Source organism: Tupaia chinensis, unplaced genomic scaffold, assembly GCF_000334495.1.
Source record: "Tupaia chinensis unplaced genomic scaffold, TupChi_1.0 Scaffold000054_1, whole genome shotgun sequence".
Lineage (NCBI taxonomy): Eukaryota > Metazoa > Chordata > Mammalia > Scandentia > Tupaiidae > Tupaia > Tupaia belangeri.
In genome coordinates, this window is record NW_006159512.1 from 84,406 (window position 1) to 105,951 (window position 21,546).

At 36.4% G+C, this 21,546-nt stretch overlaps 1 protein-coding gene across 2 annotated transcripts in view; it reads left to right on the plus strand.

Annotated features, from left to right (window-relative positions):
* Positions 1-21,546, plus strand: part of NEDD1 (NEDD1 gamma-tubulin ring complex targeting factor) — a 58,457-nt gene that overhangs the window by 21,516 nt on the left and 15,395 nt on the right. For both annotated transcript variants that reach the window (XM_006141366.2, XM_006141365.2), the window contains 4 exons: positions 15,169-15,398; positions 17,063-17,264; positions 17,706-17,889; positions 21,043-21,174. In XM_006141366.2, coding sequence (XP_006141428.1) covers positions 15,169-15,398; positions 17,063-17,264; positions 17,706-17,889; positions 21,043-21,174 — 748 coding nt within the window. The remainder of the gene's footprint in view (positions 1-15,168; positions 15,399-17,062; positions 17,265-17,705; positions 17,890-21,042; positions 21,175-21,546) is intronic.

A 21,546-nucleotide genomic window follows, 5' to 3' on the forward strand; every position in this document is an offset into this window, starting at 1 on the left:
TTTTAATTGACTTTATTTTATTTATTTATAATAATTTGACCAGAGAGGGACAAAGTGAGAGAGAGAGAGAGTGAGAAAGAGAGAGAAGTGACAAAGCAAGTTGCCAGGTCTGGGACTCAAACCATGGTCTGTAATGTGAGAGTCCAGCACTTTTAACCACCACGCCACCTGCCAGCCCCACAGATAACATATTTCTTACTAGATTATGGTGCTTACATGTAAGTTTGATTATGCAAACAAATAATCACATCCTCCTGAAATATAAGTATATATAACAGTACAAATAATGCTATAGGTTAAGTCTAAAACATGGATATTAATCTTTCTGTGACATTCCCGTTGTAGAAATATTGCATAGATCAAACTGTGATAACTACAGGACAGCTGCTTATATTCCTAATACTGTTTGGTGGACATAGGATGATTCAGTGTGTTTAGGCAGAGGATAAGTGAGTTTTATGTTTGGGTTTTATTTTTTAGCATATGACAAAGTATTAAAGATAGTTTTCTTTAAAACTGGAGGTATAATTACATAAAATAAAGTACATATATATTTCAGGTTAGTACAGGTGTATTTAGGGCAACTTTTTATAAGGAAACTTAATTTTTTTAATATAAAAGTCTTTAAAAATTCTTAAAAGAATAAATTTGGTTTCTCAAAAAAGACAACTTTTGGGGCCAGCAGGTGGCGTGGTGGTTAAGGTGCTGGACACTCCCACATGGCCCACCACGTTTCGAGTCCCGGACCTGATAGCTTGCTTTCTCACTTTCCCTCTCTCTCTCTGTGTCTCTCTCTGGTCAAATTAAAAAATAAACGAGTGGATAAATAAATAAATAAATTTAAAAAAAAGAAAAGAAAGACAACTTTTGACTAACTTTCCATATGATTCTTCATAGTCATTTTCAATAAGGTGCAATTTTTAAAAAATTATTTTTATTATAATCATTTTGGCTATTATCAAATAAAATATAGGAGTTCTTCACTTTTTGAAAGCAGCCTTTAAAATCATTATTTGCATTGTTTTTATTTAGTGTTTAAAATTGTAATGGTTATTATAAGTGTATAGGAAACAGATTTTTTGTTTTCTTTTTTTTTTTTGAGAGGTTTTTGCTATAGGGCACATGCTCTCACCAGAAAGACAGAAAGAGACAGAGAAATAGAAAGCGAGAAATCACGCCCCCAGGGGGGTGGCTATGCTGCATTCCCTTCTCTTCCCTTCTTGCCTTGGAATCTTGGGCATGCATACACATGCGCCCGGTGTGAGTTTAAGCCCCCAGGTCTAGGACTCGAACCACCATCGGCTACATAGGAGTCCAGCGACATAGCCATTACGCTAACTGCTGGTCCTTATAGGAAACAGATTTTTCAAGTTCCATATATATTGAAAAATAAAAGCAATATAAATGGTATTAAGATATAAAGCAATTGTATGGTGATTCCTGACAGCTGAGAGAAACTACCAACTGTCAAAAAATAGGGAAAACGAAAGAAGAGAGGATTTCAGCTGGGTCCAAGGCTTAATAGATTTTACTGGCTTTCTGCACACCCCTCCTCCCCCAGTTATTTGATTCTGACTTGTATTAGTATTAGCTCTTTACATGTCTGTATTGTAACTGGAATCATGATTTCTTTGTCCTGAAATCTAGTGTCCAGCATCATGCCTTACATGAATAAAATGCTCAATAAATATGTGAGTGTATGAATGTGTTCAGAGAGGACAAAGATTTTAATAGGCTAACATAGAACTTTGGATGAGGGATACTTTATATGAAGGAAGTCATATAAACAAACAAACAAACAAAAACAAGGAAAAAGGAAAGAACACAGGATTTGTATAGGACCAGTATGGGAATGGATTGGAAAGGGATAAATAGAATACAACTACAGTGTTGATATAGAACTTTGAATGCCACACAAAAGATGTGGCTTCTATTTGGAAAGTCAGTTGGGAAACCAATAAGAGTTTTTAATTAGTTGAATGCTGGAATCATAGAATTCTTGAACTTATACAAGTAGTTAAAAAACTGTTAGAGATCATCTCACTTTGTGAATTTATGGATAAAGACGTGATTTGCCACAGAGATTCTCTTTAGAATGTATTAATATTGTCATAAAAGCAGGAAACTATCTTGTTTTTGTGAGCTCTTTTAAAATTTTATTTTGATAATGGAGACATTAAAAATCTAAACCCCATAGAATTTGGAACTGCTGTGAAAAAAATTATATCTAGTACCATCAACTGTCTTTTTTAAGGAAATAGGTGGGGTTTTTTTTGTATATTAGAATCACGAGAAATTTATAAATTTTGCACTAATATCAGTAACTTAAAAATTAGAACATGTTGTATCATGTATTTCTTATTCTTTAGCTTTTATCGTATCTTGCTAGAGATTTTTCTTATTAAACCAACATGAAGGGGAATATTCCTAAAAACCTTGGGTTTGGTTATAACTTTTGGCCCTAATTATGTGTGAAAGACTTACATTTTTAAATTGAGATATGACTTGCATATAATAAAGTACATATTTCTTAAGTGTACGGCCTGGTGAAGTTTTATGTATGTATACACTTACGTAACTAACAAAATCAAGATTTAAAACATTTCTGTGGAATGTGAAAGGATAAGTACTCCCTCTTTTCTAGTCACTCCTTGATATTTCGTAAAAGAAATAATATGTGCTGGTTTTGTTTGCTCATTATTCTGTTTGCTTTGTTGCATACTGTTTTAATACTGTACAATTACTTCATTATACAAATGGGCCTCTATTTATTTACCTGGCTTTTTGTTTATGAGCATGTGAGCTGCTGTCTCAAATACTAGCTAGTATGAAAAAGCTGAATATTCTTGTATAAATCTTTTTTTAGATATATGTTTTCAGTTCTTTTGAGTAAATACCAAGGAGCAGAATTGCTAGGTCATAGGGTAGGCGTAACATTCTACTTCATGTAAATTTGCCAAGAAGTTTTCTACAGTGCTTGTGACATTTTACACTTGTACCAGAAATATATGTGAGATGTAATTGCTCCACATTTTTGCTAATACTTGGTATTGTCTCAGTAATTTTTGTCACTTCAATGATTGTATAATGGTTTATCACTGTGGTTTTAATTTCTGCTTCTCTATGTGGAATGATATTGAGCTAATTTTCACATGTATTCTTTTAGGAAGTAACTGTTCAAGTCAGTTTCCCATTTTTTTAAAAGTTTTTTATTTACTTGTTTCATGAGAGAGAGACAGGGAGAGAGGCACTCCTGACAGTGTCTTCTCTGTACAGTCAGTTTCCAGCTGGCCTGGATCATGGGCACACATGTTTCTGATAGCTCAGATCTGATCTGGGATGTGAACTCAGAACCTTCCCCATGAGAGGCCATTGTGCTACCATGTGATCTTGGTTGCCTATTGTTGTATTGGGTTATTTGTGCTTTTCTAACTTATTTATTGTTTCTTTCTTTTTCTTTTCTTTTTTTTTTAACAATATTGAGTCTTCTAGTCTGTGAACAGTATAATTTTTTAATTTATGTAAGTCACCTTTAATTTTTCTCAGCCATGTATTATGGTTTTTATGATAGAAGTCTTCATACCTTTGGTTAAGTTCATTACTATGTGTTTGATGTTTTTCAGTGGTACATTATAAGTTGTATTTTTTGCTTAATTGTGTTTTCTAATTCTTTGTGACCAGAATATAGAAATACCATTGATATTTGTATATTGTCTTTCAATCTAGAAATTTTTCTAAATTCACAAGATAGTTTTATCAATTTTTATTCTTTTGAAAGAATTTAGTTATTTTGTACTTGGTCTTCAGAAAAATCATGACTTATTTTTGCATAGATAAATAAATCATGACTTTTTGACAAGCCAATATTTGACAGTTTATATACAGTACATCTTGTCATTTATAAATTCATTTTTTTCCTCAATCTTTGTATATTTTTTTTTTCTTTATTGCATTGACTAGGATCTCCAATACAGTGTTGAATAGAAGTGGTTGATGATAGTGGACATACTTGTTTTATTCCCAAATTCAGGAAGACACAAGCATGATAGTAATTGTAAGGTTTTCTTTTTTTGTTAGATATCTTTTATCCTATTAGAGTGGCATGTATTGTTCTTGGCTATTTGGGCAAAATTTATTTATTTTAATTTTAAACCATTTACCCATTTGAATAACTACAGTTCATAATTGTTTTATGTCTACAGAATATGGAAATCTTAGATAGAACTCAATTATTTTTTCCTCTTTCCTGCTTTTGTTCTGCTTAGTCTCACCTTTTAGAATATGTTAAACACATTTTAAATGTTATTTCTTGTTATTCTTTATTACCATTTAAATGTTCAAATGAAAGGATTGAATTTTTAAAATTATGTACACATTACTTTTTTTTTCACTGATTCATATACTTTCAACACTTTTTATTGAATCCTTATTATGTTGTAAGCATGGGTTAAGTGCTGGGATATGGCTTTGAATAAGACACAGTTTACATTTTAGTAGCGATAAGCAAGTAAGTGGACAATTAACTAAATAATATGAAAAGTGCTATGGAAGCAATAAATTGTGGGATTCCAAGGGAACATGGAGGGTCACCTAACCCATTTGGGAGGAAGTCAGAAAATGCATTTAAAGGCTACAATGTCTTAATCACAGCCCAAGGAGCATTAACACAGAGCTAGGAGAATTTGGAAAGCATTATAAGCAGGGTTAGCACCTGCATCGGTTACCATTTGTGTTTCAAGCATTGTGATCCTTGTATTATATTATATTCTCTCTTTAATCTTTGCTACCAGCTCTTGAAGTGTAGGTTATTCTCACTCTACAAGTGAGAAAACAGATTCCAGAACTTTCAGATGACACAACTCTTAATGAACTGTTTTGAAGATGAGTTCTTCAAGAGTGGTGAAGAGCTTTTGGCTCTTTTCTTACTTCAGGAGCAGCTGGATGGATTAGGATTTGAGGATCTAATGCCTCTGGAAACTTTACACTCTTGTCACCTTGTATAGAAGTCCAATATTTACTTAAGGCCCCTCTTCACATTAAAAGAAGTAATTTATAAACAGGTGACAGCTTGCTATACTGTTGATTTCCACAGAATTTTCAGGAAAACTGAATTAAATTTACCTTTCAGTTTAGGAAAATGGTATTGCACAAAGCTTATCTCTGTTAAAGATCAGATAAACCAGAACTTGAGATCTTCATGTGCCTGCTGCCTCCTGTGTGGGCAGTCTGCATCTTTGTGGGATCTTTTGGTATAGCTTTCCATGGTGAGTGCCACATTTACTTGGCCAGCAGTAGGGGTAAAGCAATTAGCTAGATGAATGAACTTGAGCAAGTGACTTAGTTCTCAGATCTCCTTTTCCTTATCTTTCAAGTGAGAGTGCTAAGATTGAGTATCCGTTATCTCAAATGGCTTGCAACCAGACGTGTTTTAGTTTTCAGATTCTGAAATATTTGCATATACATAATAAGATAACTTGGGGATGAGACCCAAGTCTAAACACCAAATTGATTAGTTCATATATACTTCGTACACATAGCCTAGAGGTAATTTTATGTTATTTTATAGTGTTTTCCTTTTTCTTTTTGTTGGGGTGGGGGACCGATTTTTGCTATAGGACATGTGCATTTGCCAGAGAGACAGAAAGTGAGAAGTCACTCCCCCTGGGGGATGGCCACACCTCAATCCCTTCTCCATTCTCCTCTTGAGATTTTGGGCATACACGCATGCATGCATGCACATGTGATGGGCGTGAGTTTTAAGCTGCCATGTCTGGGACTCAAATCGTGGTCAGCCATGTTTAGTCCAGCTACATAGCCATTATACCAAATGCTGGTACCATTTTATAGTGTTTTCCTTTTTTGAGAGAGAAATTTTTGCTATAGATAGGGTGCATATACTCACCAGAGAGACAGATAGAAAGCCAGAAATCAGCCCCCAGGGGAGATGGCCATGCCACAGTCCCTTCTCCTCCAATCTCCTCTCAGGATTTTGGGCACACATGCACACATGCCTGGCATGCATTTTAAGCCCCAGGTCTAGGACTCAAATTGTGGTTGACTATGTGGGAGTTCAGTGACGTAACCATTACGTCATCTGCTGGTCCCCCATTTTACAGTGTTTTTTCTATTGCAGTGCTTTGACTGCAGCTAATCACTGGAGGACAGTGATTTTCTACTTGTGGAATCATGTTGCCTCTCAAAAAGTTTCAGATTTTGAAGCATTTTGGATTTTTGGATTTTCCGATTACAAATTCTTAACCTGTAATGTGCTTTCAGTAGGATTTTTTTTTCCAATGGCTAAATGAGGTGCTGAAATTTATCATAATGCCTAACATTTGGAAAGAGATCAGTGAATGTTAGCTGCTATTGTGAGCTTTTAATGAATAGTCATATCAATCCATTAATAAAGACTTTGTGACCGACTTCTCTAAACTTGTTCAAACATTTAATGCATTTCCTACAAACTCCTGCTAACTTAACATATGTAACTTGACCTCAGTCATCATATTTTATGTTTTAGGGTGACTTAAAATATGAGAGCATTAAAGAAGGTGAAAGAATTGAACTGGGATATATATTTTTTTCCTTGTCCCTGGAACAACTGGTTATGTGTATTTTTGTATATTATTCCCTTTTTCTCTGATAAGCTGTATCATTAAGGCAGTAGTACCCTATGGGTGGGCTAGGAAATATGTATCTATAAGAATGTAGTCCTGGTTTCCTTAGTGAAGAATGTCACAAGTATGTTACATTTTCCTTTTACAGGCAGCATAATTGAAACCTTTAAACTGTTTTTATTTTCCTACAAACAATGTATTCATGGTTTATTTTGTCTATTATTGACCAGAAACAGAGTTGTTATCCAGTCATTCATTTAAAAAAATATATATATTGGGACCAGCAGTTAGTGCAATGGCTATGTTGCTGGACTCCCATGTGGTCAGCTGCGGTTCGAGTCCCGGACCCAGCGACTTAAACTCACGCCGGGTGCGTGTGCGTGCGTACCCAGGATCCCAAGAGGAGAATGGAGGAGAAGGGATTGAGGCATGGCCATCCATCCTGGGGGATGATTTCTCGCTTTCTGGCTCTGTCTTTCTAGCGAGCGCATGCACCCTATAGCAAAAACCTCTCCAAAAAAAGTTCATGAACATTTCAAGCCTGTCAAAAAGTTGCCAAAGTTGAATTCAAACACAGTCTCTCAGCCCTATTTCTATATTGATAAATTTTACTATCAAATTTCTGTATTAATACATTTCTCAAGGGCTATGAGAAAAATAGTAGTTAGGGCACACATGTGAGTAAATTATAGTTTTCTTATTTTGTTTCTATGAATAATCAAGGATTTAAAATACTTAATAATTAACAAATTAGTTTCTTAGTGAAATGACAAATTCATGTAGTTTTATTGTCTCTGCATCATATTAAGTTTTGTATCAGAAATGAGACTGCCTGAATATATTTAGAATCTTATTTTGAAATGTCTGAACTGAACTGAAGCTATTAGTTTTATGTGAATCATAGTGTCTTTCTACAGAGGGGAGAAAGCCTTGCTGCTTCCACCGAATGGCTGGGGCGGACAGACTTCTTAGATTATAATTGCATGTCAGTATTTGGCAAATTCAGCCTGCTAATCTCACAGATAGGTTAACCTATGTTGCCTTTCTCAAATCACAGCCTTTATCAAAACAGTTAAGAATGTAGATCTCTTTTTATTGATTCCTTAGATTAAAAACTGAACTGTTGGGACCAGCAGTTAGCGGAATGGCTATGTCTCTGGACCATGCAGTTGGCTGCAGTTCGAGTCTCGGACCCGGTGGCTTAAACTCACACCGGGTGCATTTGCGTGCGTGCCCAAGATCCCGAGAGGAGAATGGAGGAGAAGGGATGGTGGCGTGGCCATCCCCCCTGGGGTGTGATTTCTCGCTTTCTGTCTCTCTCTCTCTCTCTCTCTCTCTCTCTCTCTCTCTCTCTCTCTCTCTCTCTCTGTCTTTCTGGCAAACGCACGTGCCCTATAGCAAAAACCTCTCCCCCCCAAAAAAAAGAAAAAAGAAAAACTGAGCTGTTAAGGTAGTAGATATTCTGTGAAACTTTGAATTTAACATGTTGCAGAGTATGTTAAATTCATTTACTATTCTTAAGTGAGATTTTTGATGTTTTACATATGGATTCTGTAAGTATTAATAAACATGCTTGAGCGTAGATCTGGTAAATGCAAATAATTATTTTTGGAGAAGTTTTTTTTTTTTTTTGCTATAGGGCGCATGCACTCGCCAGACAGACGGAGAGAAACATAGAGACAGAAAGCGAGAAATCACCGCCCAGGAGGGATGGTCACGCCACAATCCCTACTCCTCCATTCTCCTCTCGGGATCTTGGGCATGCACGCACACACGCCCGGCGTGAGTTTTAAGCCACCGGGTCTGGGACGTGAACTGCGGTCGATTACGTGGGAGTCCAGCGACATAGCCATTACGCTAACTGCTGGTTCCCAATGTAAATAATTATTAATTACATTTTAAAACATAGTTTTATCAAGAAAGAGTTTAATTTTAGTTGGGCTTATTTGGTTGATTATTATGTTTATACCTGAACTTCAGCACTCAAAAATTGACTATAAAGCTTTATATTTAGAATAATGTTTTTTATGTTATATAGGAGCATTGGTATAATTTATATTGGCATAAAATGTTTGCATGATAGTATGTCCTTTATTCCCTGATATATTTTCCTATTATTTGTGTATATTTGCCTAACCTACATATTAGGTTCTTGAGTAGGCATGTAGGCATAAGACAAACTGACAACTTGAATCTGTATTTCATCTTAAAGACTAATTTTTTTTCCTTCTGTTTTTCTCTTCCAAATTGTCTTTAATGGGAAGTCATTTGACAGATGCTTTTTGGGCCAGCCCATGTGTGGTGGTTAAGGTGGCTGGATCCCACATGGCTGACTGAATGGTTCGAGTCCTAGAACTGGCAGCTTTAAAAACACGTGGAGCACTTGTACCTTAGGCTCGTCTGCCTAAAATTCCCAAAGGAGGAAGAGAAGGAGAAGGGATGTGGCTTGATTTTCTCCCCAGGGAGTGCTTTCTCGCATTCCCTTTCTCCAGGCAGTGCATGCATCCTCTGGCAAATTAAAAGGAAAGAAAGAGAGAGAGAGGAAGGAAGAAAGGAAAGAAAGATGCTTTCTTCTAGTGCTTCTATAGATAAGTCTTTCTTCCGTGGTTATAATCTTTCTTTTTGTCCAGTCTTATTTTCCGCTTTTCTTACCTTTCTTTCCCAGGTATTTTCTCCCAAGTTCTGACATATCATTTCTGAGTTTTTTAATTCTAATTTATGTTGTTTGAAATGTCTCTTGTCATTTTATTATCTTTTTGTCATCTGTTGATAATGTTTTTCTCTTTGTTCTCATATGTGGGATTTATCTGTGAAATTAGTTTCCCTGACCTTTCAGACAGAGCAGAGGTTCAGGATGATCTCTGACATCATAGAGTTCGCTCTTGTTTTGTGGTAGTTTGGGGAAAAAAATAAAAAAAGGTGACTTATTTTCTGAGATGTCCTGGCTCTGCTGTTCTAATTTGTGTGTGAACCTTCGTTTTCCTCAGCTGTGGCTTCCACCCTGACCTGACCTGGGAGGAGGAGGCTCTGGCTGTTCAGCTTTGGGATTTCACTAGGGTTAAGCCGCTCTAGCCCTTCAGACCTTTCTGCAGATCTCATAAAGACCTGCTAATGCTGTGGGTATTCCTGGTTTCGACTGGTGCTATGGAATTGGCCACTGGGCTTTTCCGTGAATATCTTTAGGCTGTTTGGGGATTCTCTGGTTTTCACAGTTATTTAAAAGCACTACGTCCTGCACCTACACTAGTACCATGAGGGCTTCAGGCTGTTAATTGTTTGACCTACCAGCATGAATTTTGGACTTCATGAGGATACTTGCCCATCCAGTTTTGTTATAAATGTTGTTCAGGGGAATTTAGTTTTGTTGTCTAGCTTATTATCTGACTATAGCACACGTACTCACGTGTACACACTCTCTCCTGCACATGCCTTCACACACAGTTTTGGGAGTCTCCAAGACCAGGTTCGATGATTCACTAAGAGAACTCGTGGGACTCAACATAGTCATACTCATGGCTGTGGTTTTTATAAGGTGAAAAGGTACAAAACAAAGACAGCATTGAGAAAAGGCACATGGAACGAGTCTGTAGAAAACTAAATGCGAGCTTCCAAGGGTCCTCTCTCTCTGGAGAGGATGTGCTTAATTTTCCCAGCATGAAATTGTGGTAGCACGTGTGAAATGTCTACCAGGGAACCTCTCTAGAGACTTGTTGCCTAGTAGAGTTTTTATTGAAGATTGGTTACCTGTGCTATCTGCCTGGCACATACCAAGATTCTAAACTCCTAGAGGGACAGTAGGTGTTCAGCCATAAACCATATCTTTTGCACAAATAGATGAGGCACAGTGAACTGCTCCTAACAGGGTAGTGGGAACACTTCCAAAATCCAGTTCTCGTATGCCCTCAAAGACCAATCTTCAAAGCATGACTCTCAAGATAGGCACTCTCAGGCCCGCTTTTCTTCACATACATGCACACATGTACATGCAAATGTGCACACACACACACATACACACACACGAATGAGAGATAATTGGAGAGTCAGAAACTCTGCCACCATTATAACTACTATCTTCTCTGCCTGGCACATACCAAGATTCTAAACTCCTAGAGGGACAGTAGGTGTTCAGCCATAAACCATATCTTTTGCACAAATAGATGAGGCACAGTGAACTGCTCCTAACAGGGTAGTGGGAACACTTCCAAAATCCAGTTCTCGTATGCCCTCAAAGACCAATCTTCAAAGCATGACTCTCAAGATAGGCACTCTCAGGCCCGCTTTTCTTCACATACATGCACACATGTACATGCAAATGCACACACACACACACATACACACACACGAATGAGATAATTGGAGAGTCAGAAACTCTGCCACCATTATAACTACTATCTTCTCTGCCTCCCAGTTAAAAAGATTTTAAGTAAGAGAACAATGCCCTTGTATCCAACTGCAGAGATGTTACTCCTGTAGTACTGTGAAGGACGGCTAGTAAGCCACTGGGAATGGAAGTAGGACAAGGACATGAGCCCAGGTGACAGACGATTAGTGTTTGAAATAAAACACTAGATATCAAGAAGGCAGAGGGAGTGGAGTTAAGGGGATACTATATATGTATGTGTGTAAATATGCGTGTATGTGAATATCTGTATGGGCGCACATAAATGCACATACTAGATACTAAAGCCATAAGAACACACGTCTATGTTTTACGTGTGCAGTTCTACAAAGGGAATGCTTTAATAAGCAAAGGAAGAGAGTCATAAGTCTCTAGAAGCAAATTTTTTAAACTTAAATACATAAAGAAATAAAACTTCTGACCCCCCCAAAAAAATATATAAATTAACAAAATTGAAAGCAAATTGAGAAGGTATTTATACCTGTAAGAACAGCAATGTCCTCATTATATACTTAAATAGATAAAACTTCTGACCCCCCCCCAAAAAAATATATATATATAAAAATTAACAAAATTGAAAGCAAATTGAGAAGGTATTTATACCTGTAAGAACAGCAATGTCCTCATTATATTAACAATTGAAAATTAATATTAGAAAAACTTAGCCCAATAGAAAATAGATTAGGTAGATTAGTGGGCAAGTCTCAAAAAAGACAAATGATCATTTAGTATTTTAGTATTTTTCAACCAAGATCTTTTAAAACTGATAAAATACATTTTCCCATAAATTAATAATTTTTAAAAATGATAGTAATCAGGGTACTTGGAAATATCTTTGAATATCCAACATTGTGTTATTTAGATAAACTTAATTTCCATACTTTTGTGTTGTCTAGCTGTTAAAACCATTTAGTAGAAAAGATTAACAGGCCTGCTTATAACAATAAAGCATGAGCTCAGGTTTTCTGTGGATACTTTACACACAGATGTACATACGTACACAGAAAAATACCAAAAAGGTATCTACTTAAAATGTTTACTGGTTTTTCTCTTGGCTGTGAGATAATGGATGATTTTTCTTCTTTTCAGTTTTAAAAACCATTAAAACATATGGCAAATTATGACCATAGGCTGGCCACTTACTTTTTAAAATAGAGCTTCATTAGAACACAGCAGTGGTCATTTATTTACATATTGTCTTAATTACTTTTGCAGTACGGTAGCATAAAATACTTGCTGTCTTTAAGACTAAGTTTGCCCACTCCTCATCTATAGTGAGTGGCATGTTTTTTATATTTAGGAGCAACCTCCCTTCTCCATGAACACATATTCTTACTTAATGTATTGTAAGAAAAAATAGCATTGGTGCTTATAGGCTTGGTTTTTCTTTCCTACAAGCTTCTTGATAGTATTTTTCTTTTCTTCGAAATAGCTAGTATAGACCAAGATAAAGCCTTAATAAGTTGAACTGCTGCTGATACCAAAATGAATTAGTATTTATTTTAAATATAATTTAGTAGATTTAAGCAAAACGTTTTGTTTATCTGAGATCATTAGCTAATTAATGATATTGGAAAGAGGTGATGTGATGGTTTAATAGATATAGAAAGTTTGGAAATAAAATTCTGTTACTATTATCAAAGAGATAAGGGAGGCAGTTGAAGTCAGTGTGGTTACTTATTACTTAGGGCTCTTTTAAAAAAAAAAAGCCTTTAATGTGTAAATGATGGCTGAGCGGTAGGTTCACAGCAACAGTGAACAAGAAAGGGAGGAGCCCGTGATAATAGTGCTCACAGCTACTACATTCCTAGCTCTGTGCAGAAATGCTGTGTAATCCTTAAAATAATCTTGGCAGAACCTGCAGGTGGTGTGGTAGTTAAGGAGCTGGACTCGCACATGGCCAACTATGGTTTGAATCCTGGATCTGGTGGCTTGAGGATCACACCAGGTGTGTGTGCATGTGTGTCCAAAATCCTGGGAGAAGGTATTACAATGTAGCTATGCCCCGCCCCCAGGCGGTGATTTCTGACTTTTCTCTCTAGTGAGCACACGTGCCCTATAACAAAAACTTTTTAAAAAGTTAATAATAATCTTGACAGGCATACAAGAGTGTTTTTTATTTTGTTTTAAATGAGAAAATAGATTTGGAGTATCTAAATAATTTACCTAAGTGATATTCAGTTTGACTGAGCCTCCACCTAAATCCAGGTTTATCTGAGAGGAACATTTGTGGTTATCTTTAGCTTTATTTTTCTGTTATTATTATTATTATTATTATTCTTGTTATTTTTTTGGAGAGGTTTTTGTTATAGGGCATGTGTGCTCACCAGTAAGAGAGAGACAGAAAGTGAGAAATCACCCCCCACAGGGGATGGCCACGCTGCAATCCCTTCTCCTCTGTTCTTCTCTTGGGATCTTGGGCACACATGCACATGTGCCTGGCATGAGTTTAAGCCACCGGGCCTGGGACTTGAACCACGGTCGACTACATTGGAGTCCAGCGACATAGCCATTATGCCAACTGCTGGTCCCACCTTATTTTTTTCTTAATGGGTTGTCATGTAGATCTCAAGAACTTGGAGCAGTATACAGAATTTAGGTTTTAACTTAATTAACAAATGCATTTATAACTTTGTAAGGTTCTATTAGGTAGAGTAGTAATAAGTTCTAAATCATTTTATATTACATTCAGGCAGATTCTGGATGACCACGTTTTAAGGATGTTACAGGTAAATTTTTGCTGTGGCTATCAGGTTGAATCTTGTGAACTTTGAGAATCTACCAGGTCTGGGATTTTATGGTATTTGTTTGTTGTTGTTTTGTTTTTCTGCTTGTGCACTTAATCCAAATTAGATTGTGAGAAGGTCCGTAGCTATGGACCCTTAAAGCACTACAGAAATCATTTATAAAAATTAATGTCCTGCCATATGTTTTGATAAGTTGATATATAACTCTAAAAACATTAATCATAATTTATTAAGAACTCTGTGTCTTTTATGTAATGAAGACTCACAGTGGGTCACTGGGGAAGTCATGATTTATTTTTGCATAGAAAAATGGAAAAATATGTCATGACTTTCCCAATGACCTAATAATATTTTCTTGAATATAATGCAGAGGACAGATTTGCCTATTCAGATGGGTGCACTTTTTCTTTCTTCTTTTAAATAAAAACTATGTAAACCAGTATTCTCTTTGTACTTCAACTATATGAAAATGAAGAGAAAAACTTAATGGATGAGTATAGTGATTATTTTACCATGGGTACCTCATGACAAATACTCCTTATGTTTCTTTAGATAGTATTTGTTTTGTGTTACTCCCAAACTTTTTTTATTGGGGCTAATGCATATTATTTTGAGACCTCTTGGAAGTAAGTAGATTATGAGTTTACAGGGAAAAAGCATGATGTACAGTGTTAATTCTTAGTATGCACAGTAAACAGTATGAATACAAGTTCAAAAGCAGCATTTTTAGAAAACGTAGATACAAATCCAACCAGTTTCTATCCGGGATCTGTTTATTCTTGCATAGCAGAAACTAGAAAGGGAGACTCTTTCCACTGCCCCAGAGATTAGTGCTTAGAGAAAGGCCAACATTGCCCTCAGGCTGATGCTTCTGAAAGACTGGACATAGTCTGTCCCCAGTCTAGTGTGTTACGAAGTCTTCCTTTGTGACTTATTACTATTCTTAAAATCATTCTTCAAGTATTAAATGCCAGTGCATGTAATGCGCAAACAAATATACTCAAAGTATACATTGAAAAAAATACAAATTATTATTCCTTATTCTTTCTCAGTGTCCCCTTATATCTGTTCATGATTGGACTGTGACTAGGCCTTTTACTTGTAGAGGATGTTCTAACCCTGAGGAAATAATGTAGGTAGGTAATATTAATGTGTTGTATTTTTTCTTTAAAACAGGAGATCGGTACTCAGGAAAATCAAATCATGACTAATACTCATTAGCTGACTATTGCTACATTTCAGGGTCATAGACCACTAAATGATACTATGATTGTCATGACTGAAACCTGTTGCTTTCTATAAATCAGAAAAGTCCTAAATCCCATGTGAATAGTATGGTTGACCGTTATTTGTATAGTTTATAATTGCTTACAATTATATAAAAATTATTCTTGTATTTTTATAGTCTATTCGGCACCTGAAGTACTCCTTGTTTAAGAAATCTCTGCTGGGCAGTGTTTCGGATAATGGAATAGTAACTCTCTGGGATGTGAATAGTCAGAGTCCATACCATAACTTTGACAGCACACACAAAGCTCCAGCTTCGGGCATCAGTTTTTCTCCTGTCAATGAATTGCTATTTGTCACCATAGGCTTGGATAAAAGAATCATTCTTTATGACACTTCAAGTAAGAAGTAAGTGTGACATCCTAATTTCTCAATATAGTAATTGATAATATCTCATCAACAGACATACTTGCGATTCGTATACACCTGTGAAATGTCCAGGGGCTCTAACGTTTATATACTTGATGTATTTAGTAAGATGAGATTTTCTTTTCTTCTTCCTTTGTGGAAAGAAGTAGATGAGGCATTGCTATTATTTAGGATACTTCGGATACTTTTGGAACATGGGTGTTATAGGAGAGTATCTTAATTTCACATCTTTAGTGTGGCGTACATATTATTTTTCAAAATATAATTAAATGCATCTATTTATAGAAATGTGAGTAACTTGTTTTAAAATTAATTCACTGTCCAGAGCAAGGTTTCTAAACAGTTAACATTTTGGTTTGGATAGTTCTTTGTCATGAGGCACTGTGCAGTACTTAGCAGCAGCCTTGACCTCTCCTTACTCTGTATACTGGTAGAATTCACCAGTTGCTGACAACTTAAAACTATCACCATACATTGCCAGATATCCCCTAGGGACAAAATTGGCCCCGGTTTGAAAATACTGATCTAGGGTTCATTGACTAACCTAAGCACTTGGGCCCATTGCATTTCTTTTTTTAGTTTATATATATTCTTTGATTGGCTTAAAAACAGAACAGAAGAAAAACTGAACAAAAAGTAACAGTAGGAGTGGACGGTTGTTTGAGATGCCTATCAATATCTAAAGATCGTGTGGAATATTAATGGCACTATCGAGTAGGTGCCCCTGTCAGCAGTTGCTGTGTTGCAAAGTCTTTTACTGTTACTTACTTCACTCTTTTATTTTTCCTTCCTTTATGAGAGAGTGGGAAAGACCGACAGATATAGGTATTTTTAACAGCATCTCGTGTGTCACAGTTCTCCTGCCTTAGCTTTCCAAATAGGAGTACAGGTGTGGACAGCCCTGCCCAGTGTGTTCAGTTTGGCCTGGGAACTGAACCCAGGCTTCCCATGGAACTTGCAACCTCCTACGCAGTGGTGCTGTGTAACACTCGGTCTGGGCCCTTAGCTCTTCTTTTTTGAAGTAATTTACTGAGAGCCCTCAGAAGTAGCGAGACATTCCTCTCTTATATGAGATGAAAGAGAAAAGCATGTGACTGCAGCACATGCGACTCCATAGTTCTCTGTTAACTTCCAGAGGATCATGCGGAACCCTGCTCCTCTTAGCTTTTTGGCTAAGATGCACAGCTAAGAACAAAGTAGCAGCTGCTCCCCTGTGCAAGGTCACAGACCTGAGACCTAAACAGATCAGTAAGTGGAAAGCAGATACTCAGAGCCTCCTCAGCCCCTCAGGCTAGAGTCCTCGTTGGTGGAGTAACACAAAGAAAGTGTGATGCATTCACTGCCCAAATAACAATTATTAAAAAAAAAAAAAAAAAAAAAGTGATACTTCTAGTAGAATGTACCTATTGGAAGTGAATGAAAAATAGAAGGGAATATTCAGCAATTCTTTACATGCCGTTTTATTAGAAATATCTCTGAGTCTTAATACCACAATTCTGCTTTAAACAAGTATTTGAGATGTGTACACCATTCGCCCCATTCAGAGTGATTTTGGTTTTGGTATACAGTTATTTGTGTGCCATGTAAGCCTGCACATCTGTAAATCTAACATTTCTACGTACACTTGGTTCTCCTCTCCAAAGGCTAGTAAAAACGTTAGTGGCTGACACTCCTCTAACTGCAGTAGATTTCATGCCTGATGGAGCCACTTTGGCTATTGGATCTTCCCGTGGGAAAATCTATCAATATGATTTAAGGATGTTGAAATCCCCCGTTAAGACCATCAGTGCCCACAAGACATCTGTGCAATGTATAGCGTTTCAGTACTCGACTGCTCTTACCAAGGTGAGATATTTTCTTTTCAGCATTATTTATTTTAGTAAATAAATTGAGTTCGGAATACGGAAATGATATGTTGTCAATAGCAGTGTAATTTTGCTTCATTATTCTTTACATATGGTCATATTTTAAACAATTTTAGTACAGTCATTTGGTACTTAAGTTTGAAGACTTTTTTATATTGGTCATTGGAAAAGTCATGATGTATTTTTCTGTGTTTTTCTATGCAAAAATGTCATGACTTTTCTGAGTACCCAATAATTTTCGTACACTGCTTACAAAGTATTTTAAAAGCCTTTTTTGATTCAGACACAGACTCTGTTCCTCTAGAACGTGTAAAGTTTATAAAAGAAAAAAAAATTTAATCTGACATGGTATCTATAAAATATTAATGTATGGTGAGAAACATTAGTAACCTGAGCTTTTTAATATTCCACTACATTTCAGTCAAGTTTAAGTAAAGGCTGTTCGAATAAGCCCACAGCAGTGAACAAACGAGCGGTCACCGTGGGCGCTGCCAGTGGAGGAGTTCAGAATTCTGGAGTTGTCAGAGAAGCAGTCGCCACGGTTCTACCACAGCCTCTGACCACGGCGGTGGAGAAGGGGGTCGCTGCTGTTCCAGACAAAGCAGGTACCTGTTCTCCCACGTGGCGTTTGGATGGTTTTGTTCCCTCCCCGAGAACATACAGTCAGCACTTTCTTCAAGAACTTAGGATTCAAAATCACTTTAGTGTTTAGGTAAAACTGTTACTAGATATCACTGAATAAGTAAAAGTGTTACCTTTAGCCGTGAACTTTTAAAAAGTTAGGGACAGGCACTTTATCCTAGTTAGCTGAGCTTCTGTTGTGTGAAATATTATCTTAAAATTGGAATGATGCCAACTCAGAAACTACTTGTCCTTTATATTACTCCAGATCGGATGGCTTTCTATTGGAACTTCAGGAGTAAATAAGAAACTTTGATACAGTCATTATGACTTGATCTCCTCGTTTTTTGTTTTTTCAAAAAAGCTATTAATCTTTGCTTTTATTTCATAATGAAAAGTTAGTAACATGATGAAGTGAATATTTTTAAGTGTTGAATGGCACATATCAGGCACTATGTTGGTAGTTTATTAAATTTTTAAACAGAAAAATTTTATAAGTTTTTTAATGATTTTTTACTCCAATAATCATATTGGTGAAACATTTTAGAATCTGTGGTCCAGTTAGACTTTGTGAAGGCGAAATCTGATGATAAGCTTCCCTGTACTTATTGTAGAAAATATTTTTACCCACAATAATGATCATATTCTACAAATGCTTAAAACCCTTCTTGTTTTTAAGCAATTTTATGAAGTTATGCTGTGCTGTCAATTTGCAACTAATATTTTTGAAAGTCTACATAATATACTGATACGGTTCCAAAATACTAATACTGTACTCACTGGAGTATGTATGTATCCATGTCTTTTAATTTCAGGACAAGTACTTGGGCAAGATTATTTGTTGGTGTCTTCTCAGTATGAATATATTATTTCCAAGTAGAAGAAAAACTCTAATTTATTGACCTAAATGTTTGGAAGAGTTTTTTAAAATAATAAGTATATTCACTTTAAATTTCCTGATTATATTATCCTTATGTGAGTCATTTCCTATAAAAAAAATTAGGTCCTTATTTAAGAACTCCTGCAGATATACCATTGCTACTTATTTAAAAGAACTTCTTTTTCTCATATGATTTTAAGTAATGTCTGCCAATATGCTGAATTTAACTATATTGTGAAAATTGACATTATTCAAAAAAAATTTATAATATATTATTATTAATTTAGTTCATAATTTTCAAAGATTAAACAAAATGAAGATTCTCTTGCAACAAACTCTGAAGTCTCACTGTTACTCATTTATCTTTTAATAAGGAAGCTCTTGTTTAATGATGACAGTATTAATTAGGAAATAAAAACGGGTTTGCTGGGTCACTGATTAATGATAACTCTTGGCAGGTTCCCCAAATTCCTGGCAAGATGAGTATTAGCTCTACCCTCACCATCACTTGGAGAGTTTTTATTTATTATTAATTATATTTTGAAATAATTTCCAACTTGTTCCTAAGTTATTACAATTGTACTAAAAACTCTTGAGCTTTACCCATTAGCAGATCCACTGCTTTACAAATGTAGCCCCACTCATTTCTTCACTCTCTTGCTCTCAGATACACGTACACGTAGGTGCAGACACATTCGTTTCCCTCTGAAACAGTTGAGAGAGGTCAGACTTCAGTCTCAGGCGTGTCGCTTCCCACCCAGGATGGTGTCAGCACTTTCCTTAACCTTACGAGTTTCACTTTTTCCTTCCATGTCCTGAGATAATAGTAACCTTACGAGTTTCACTTTTCCTCCATGTGCTGAGGTAATAGTTAATTTTTAGGGTTATTGTGAAAATCAGAAAATGTATCAGAAGTACCTGACACACAGAGGTCACTCAGTGGGTTGTAGTGTTAGGAATATCATTGTCGTCCTCAGGCTCGTCACCAACACCATCATCACTACTGCTACTATTATTTTAAGGTTTATTTAAACTCATCTAAAGTTTGAGGAAAAGATTAGTTTGCGTCTATTGAGGGTGTCCTGATTGAGTTCATGAAAAAACCTCTGCAGACTTTTGGCTGGTGCTTATTTTTAGCAGGAAAGAGCCATTTAAGAAATAAAAAAAATAGGCCTTTAGCACTAGTTTTTAACCATATCAAACATCTTTTTCCTAAAGTTCCAGAGGGTAAAAGTATGTATTAAAGCATGGAAAGAACCTAGAGAAAAGGAGAGGACTTTTTTATAACAGCTTAACTTTCAGTTAAATACTCTTCAGTGATAGTGATGTACGAGTGATGTGGTTTTATTTTAACTTCCTAGCAGGTGTTATTAGGAAAATTTTGTTCATTAGTCAGACTGGGCGATTTCGAATATCGAAGTCATTCTTTTTATAAGCCCGGGCTTTTCAGTTTTCATTTGGGACCGACATGCCAAATAAGACACATTTTTAAATGTAATACAGTAACATGCTACCAACCTAGATACCAGATGTTCATCACACTTCTTGACTCTCTAGAACTCCGGCCTGTAACCCAGAAGTGAGTACAAGCTGCCGAACCCAGAGTCCTTTTACAGAGCCCCTGCCCTGAAGCTGTGCGTTGTACAGTGCCGGAGCAAAGGCGCTGCTGCAGCCTGTGTATCGTTACCTACTTACATTATTCTCTGAGTTTAGTGTTCTGGCTTCTTTCCTTTCAGTAAGCTACAGAGGTTTGAGAAGTCATTTGAGATCGATACTGCCGAGGGCAATGTTACACTACTACTGTTAGTGAAAGAAAAGACAGAAAAGGAAAAAAAAATGGCCTGCTTACTACAAGTTGGGAAAGGGACCTAACATTAATTAGATTCTGCTCTGTGGTAAGCATCATGCTGCCTTACAGACTTTTAAAAAAAAATAGGATTTGTAGCTGATCACAACGGTAACAGATAACAAAGATTAGTTGTGTTCAGTATATTTCAAGAGAGCAGCAAAGTATATAAATTATTTGTGATAAATTCTATCAGTGTGCTGTATGAACAAATGAAGTATTTGCTTTTGAGGAACTCTTCATCCATGAAAATGTTGGTTAACTTGGCAATTGTCCTACTCTTTCTTTTCCTCATGCTTACAGTGGTACCATTACCAACATGAGTAATGCATTAATGTTTACAACCTAGCTTCTGATAATGAGATTCATTTAGATGTAATAACACTCATTTTTATGCCTAATTCCTACAAGGTTTGCCTCGAAGCATAAGCACAGATATTTTATCCAAAGAAACAGAAAACAGTGGAAAAAATCAGGATTTCTCCAGCTTTGATGATACTGGAAAAAGTAGTTTAAGTGACATGTTCTCACCTATCAGAGATGGTAAGTCCATTCAGATCAGAAGATCATGTACTCTGGCTGGTAGTTTTCACATTTTTATTTGGCACAAAAGATGTCATGGGAACCAGCAGTTAGCGTAATGGCTATGTTGCTGGACTCCCACGTAGTCGACCGCGGTTCACGTCCCGGACCCGGTGGCTTAAAACTCACGCCGGGTGCGTGTGTGTGCGTGCCCAAGATCCCGAGAGGAAAATGGAGGAGAAGGGATTGTGGCATGACCATCCCCCCTGGGGGGTGATTTCTTGCTTTCTGTCTCTATGTCTCTCTCTGTCTATCAGGTGAGCACACGCGCCCTGTAGTGAAAAACCTCTCAAAAAAAAAAAAAAAAAAAAAGAACAAAAAAATAGTTTGGGT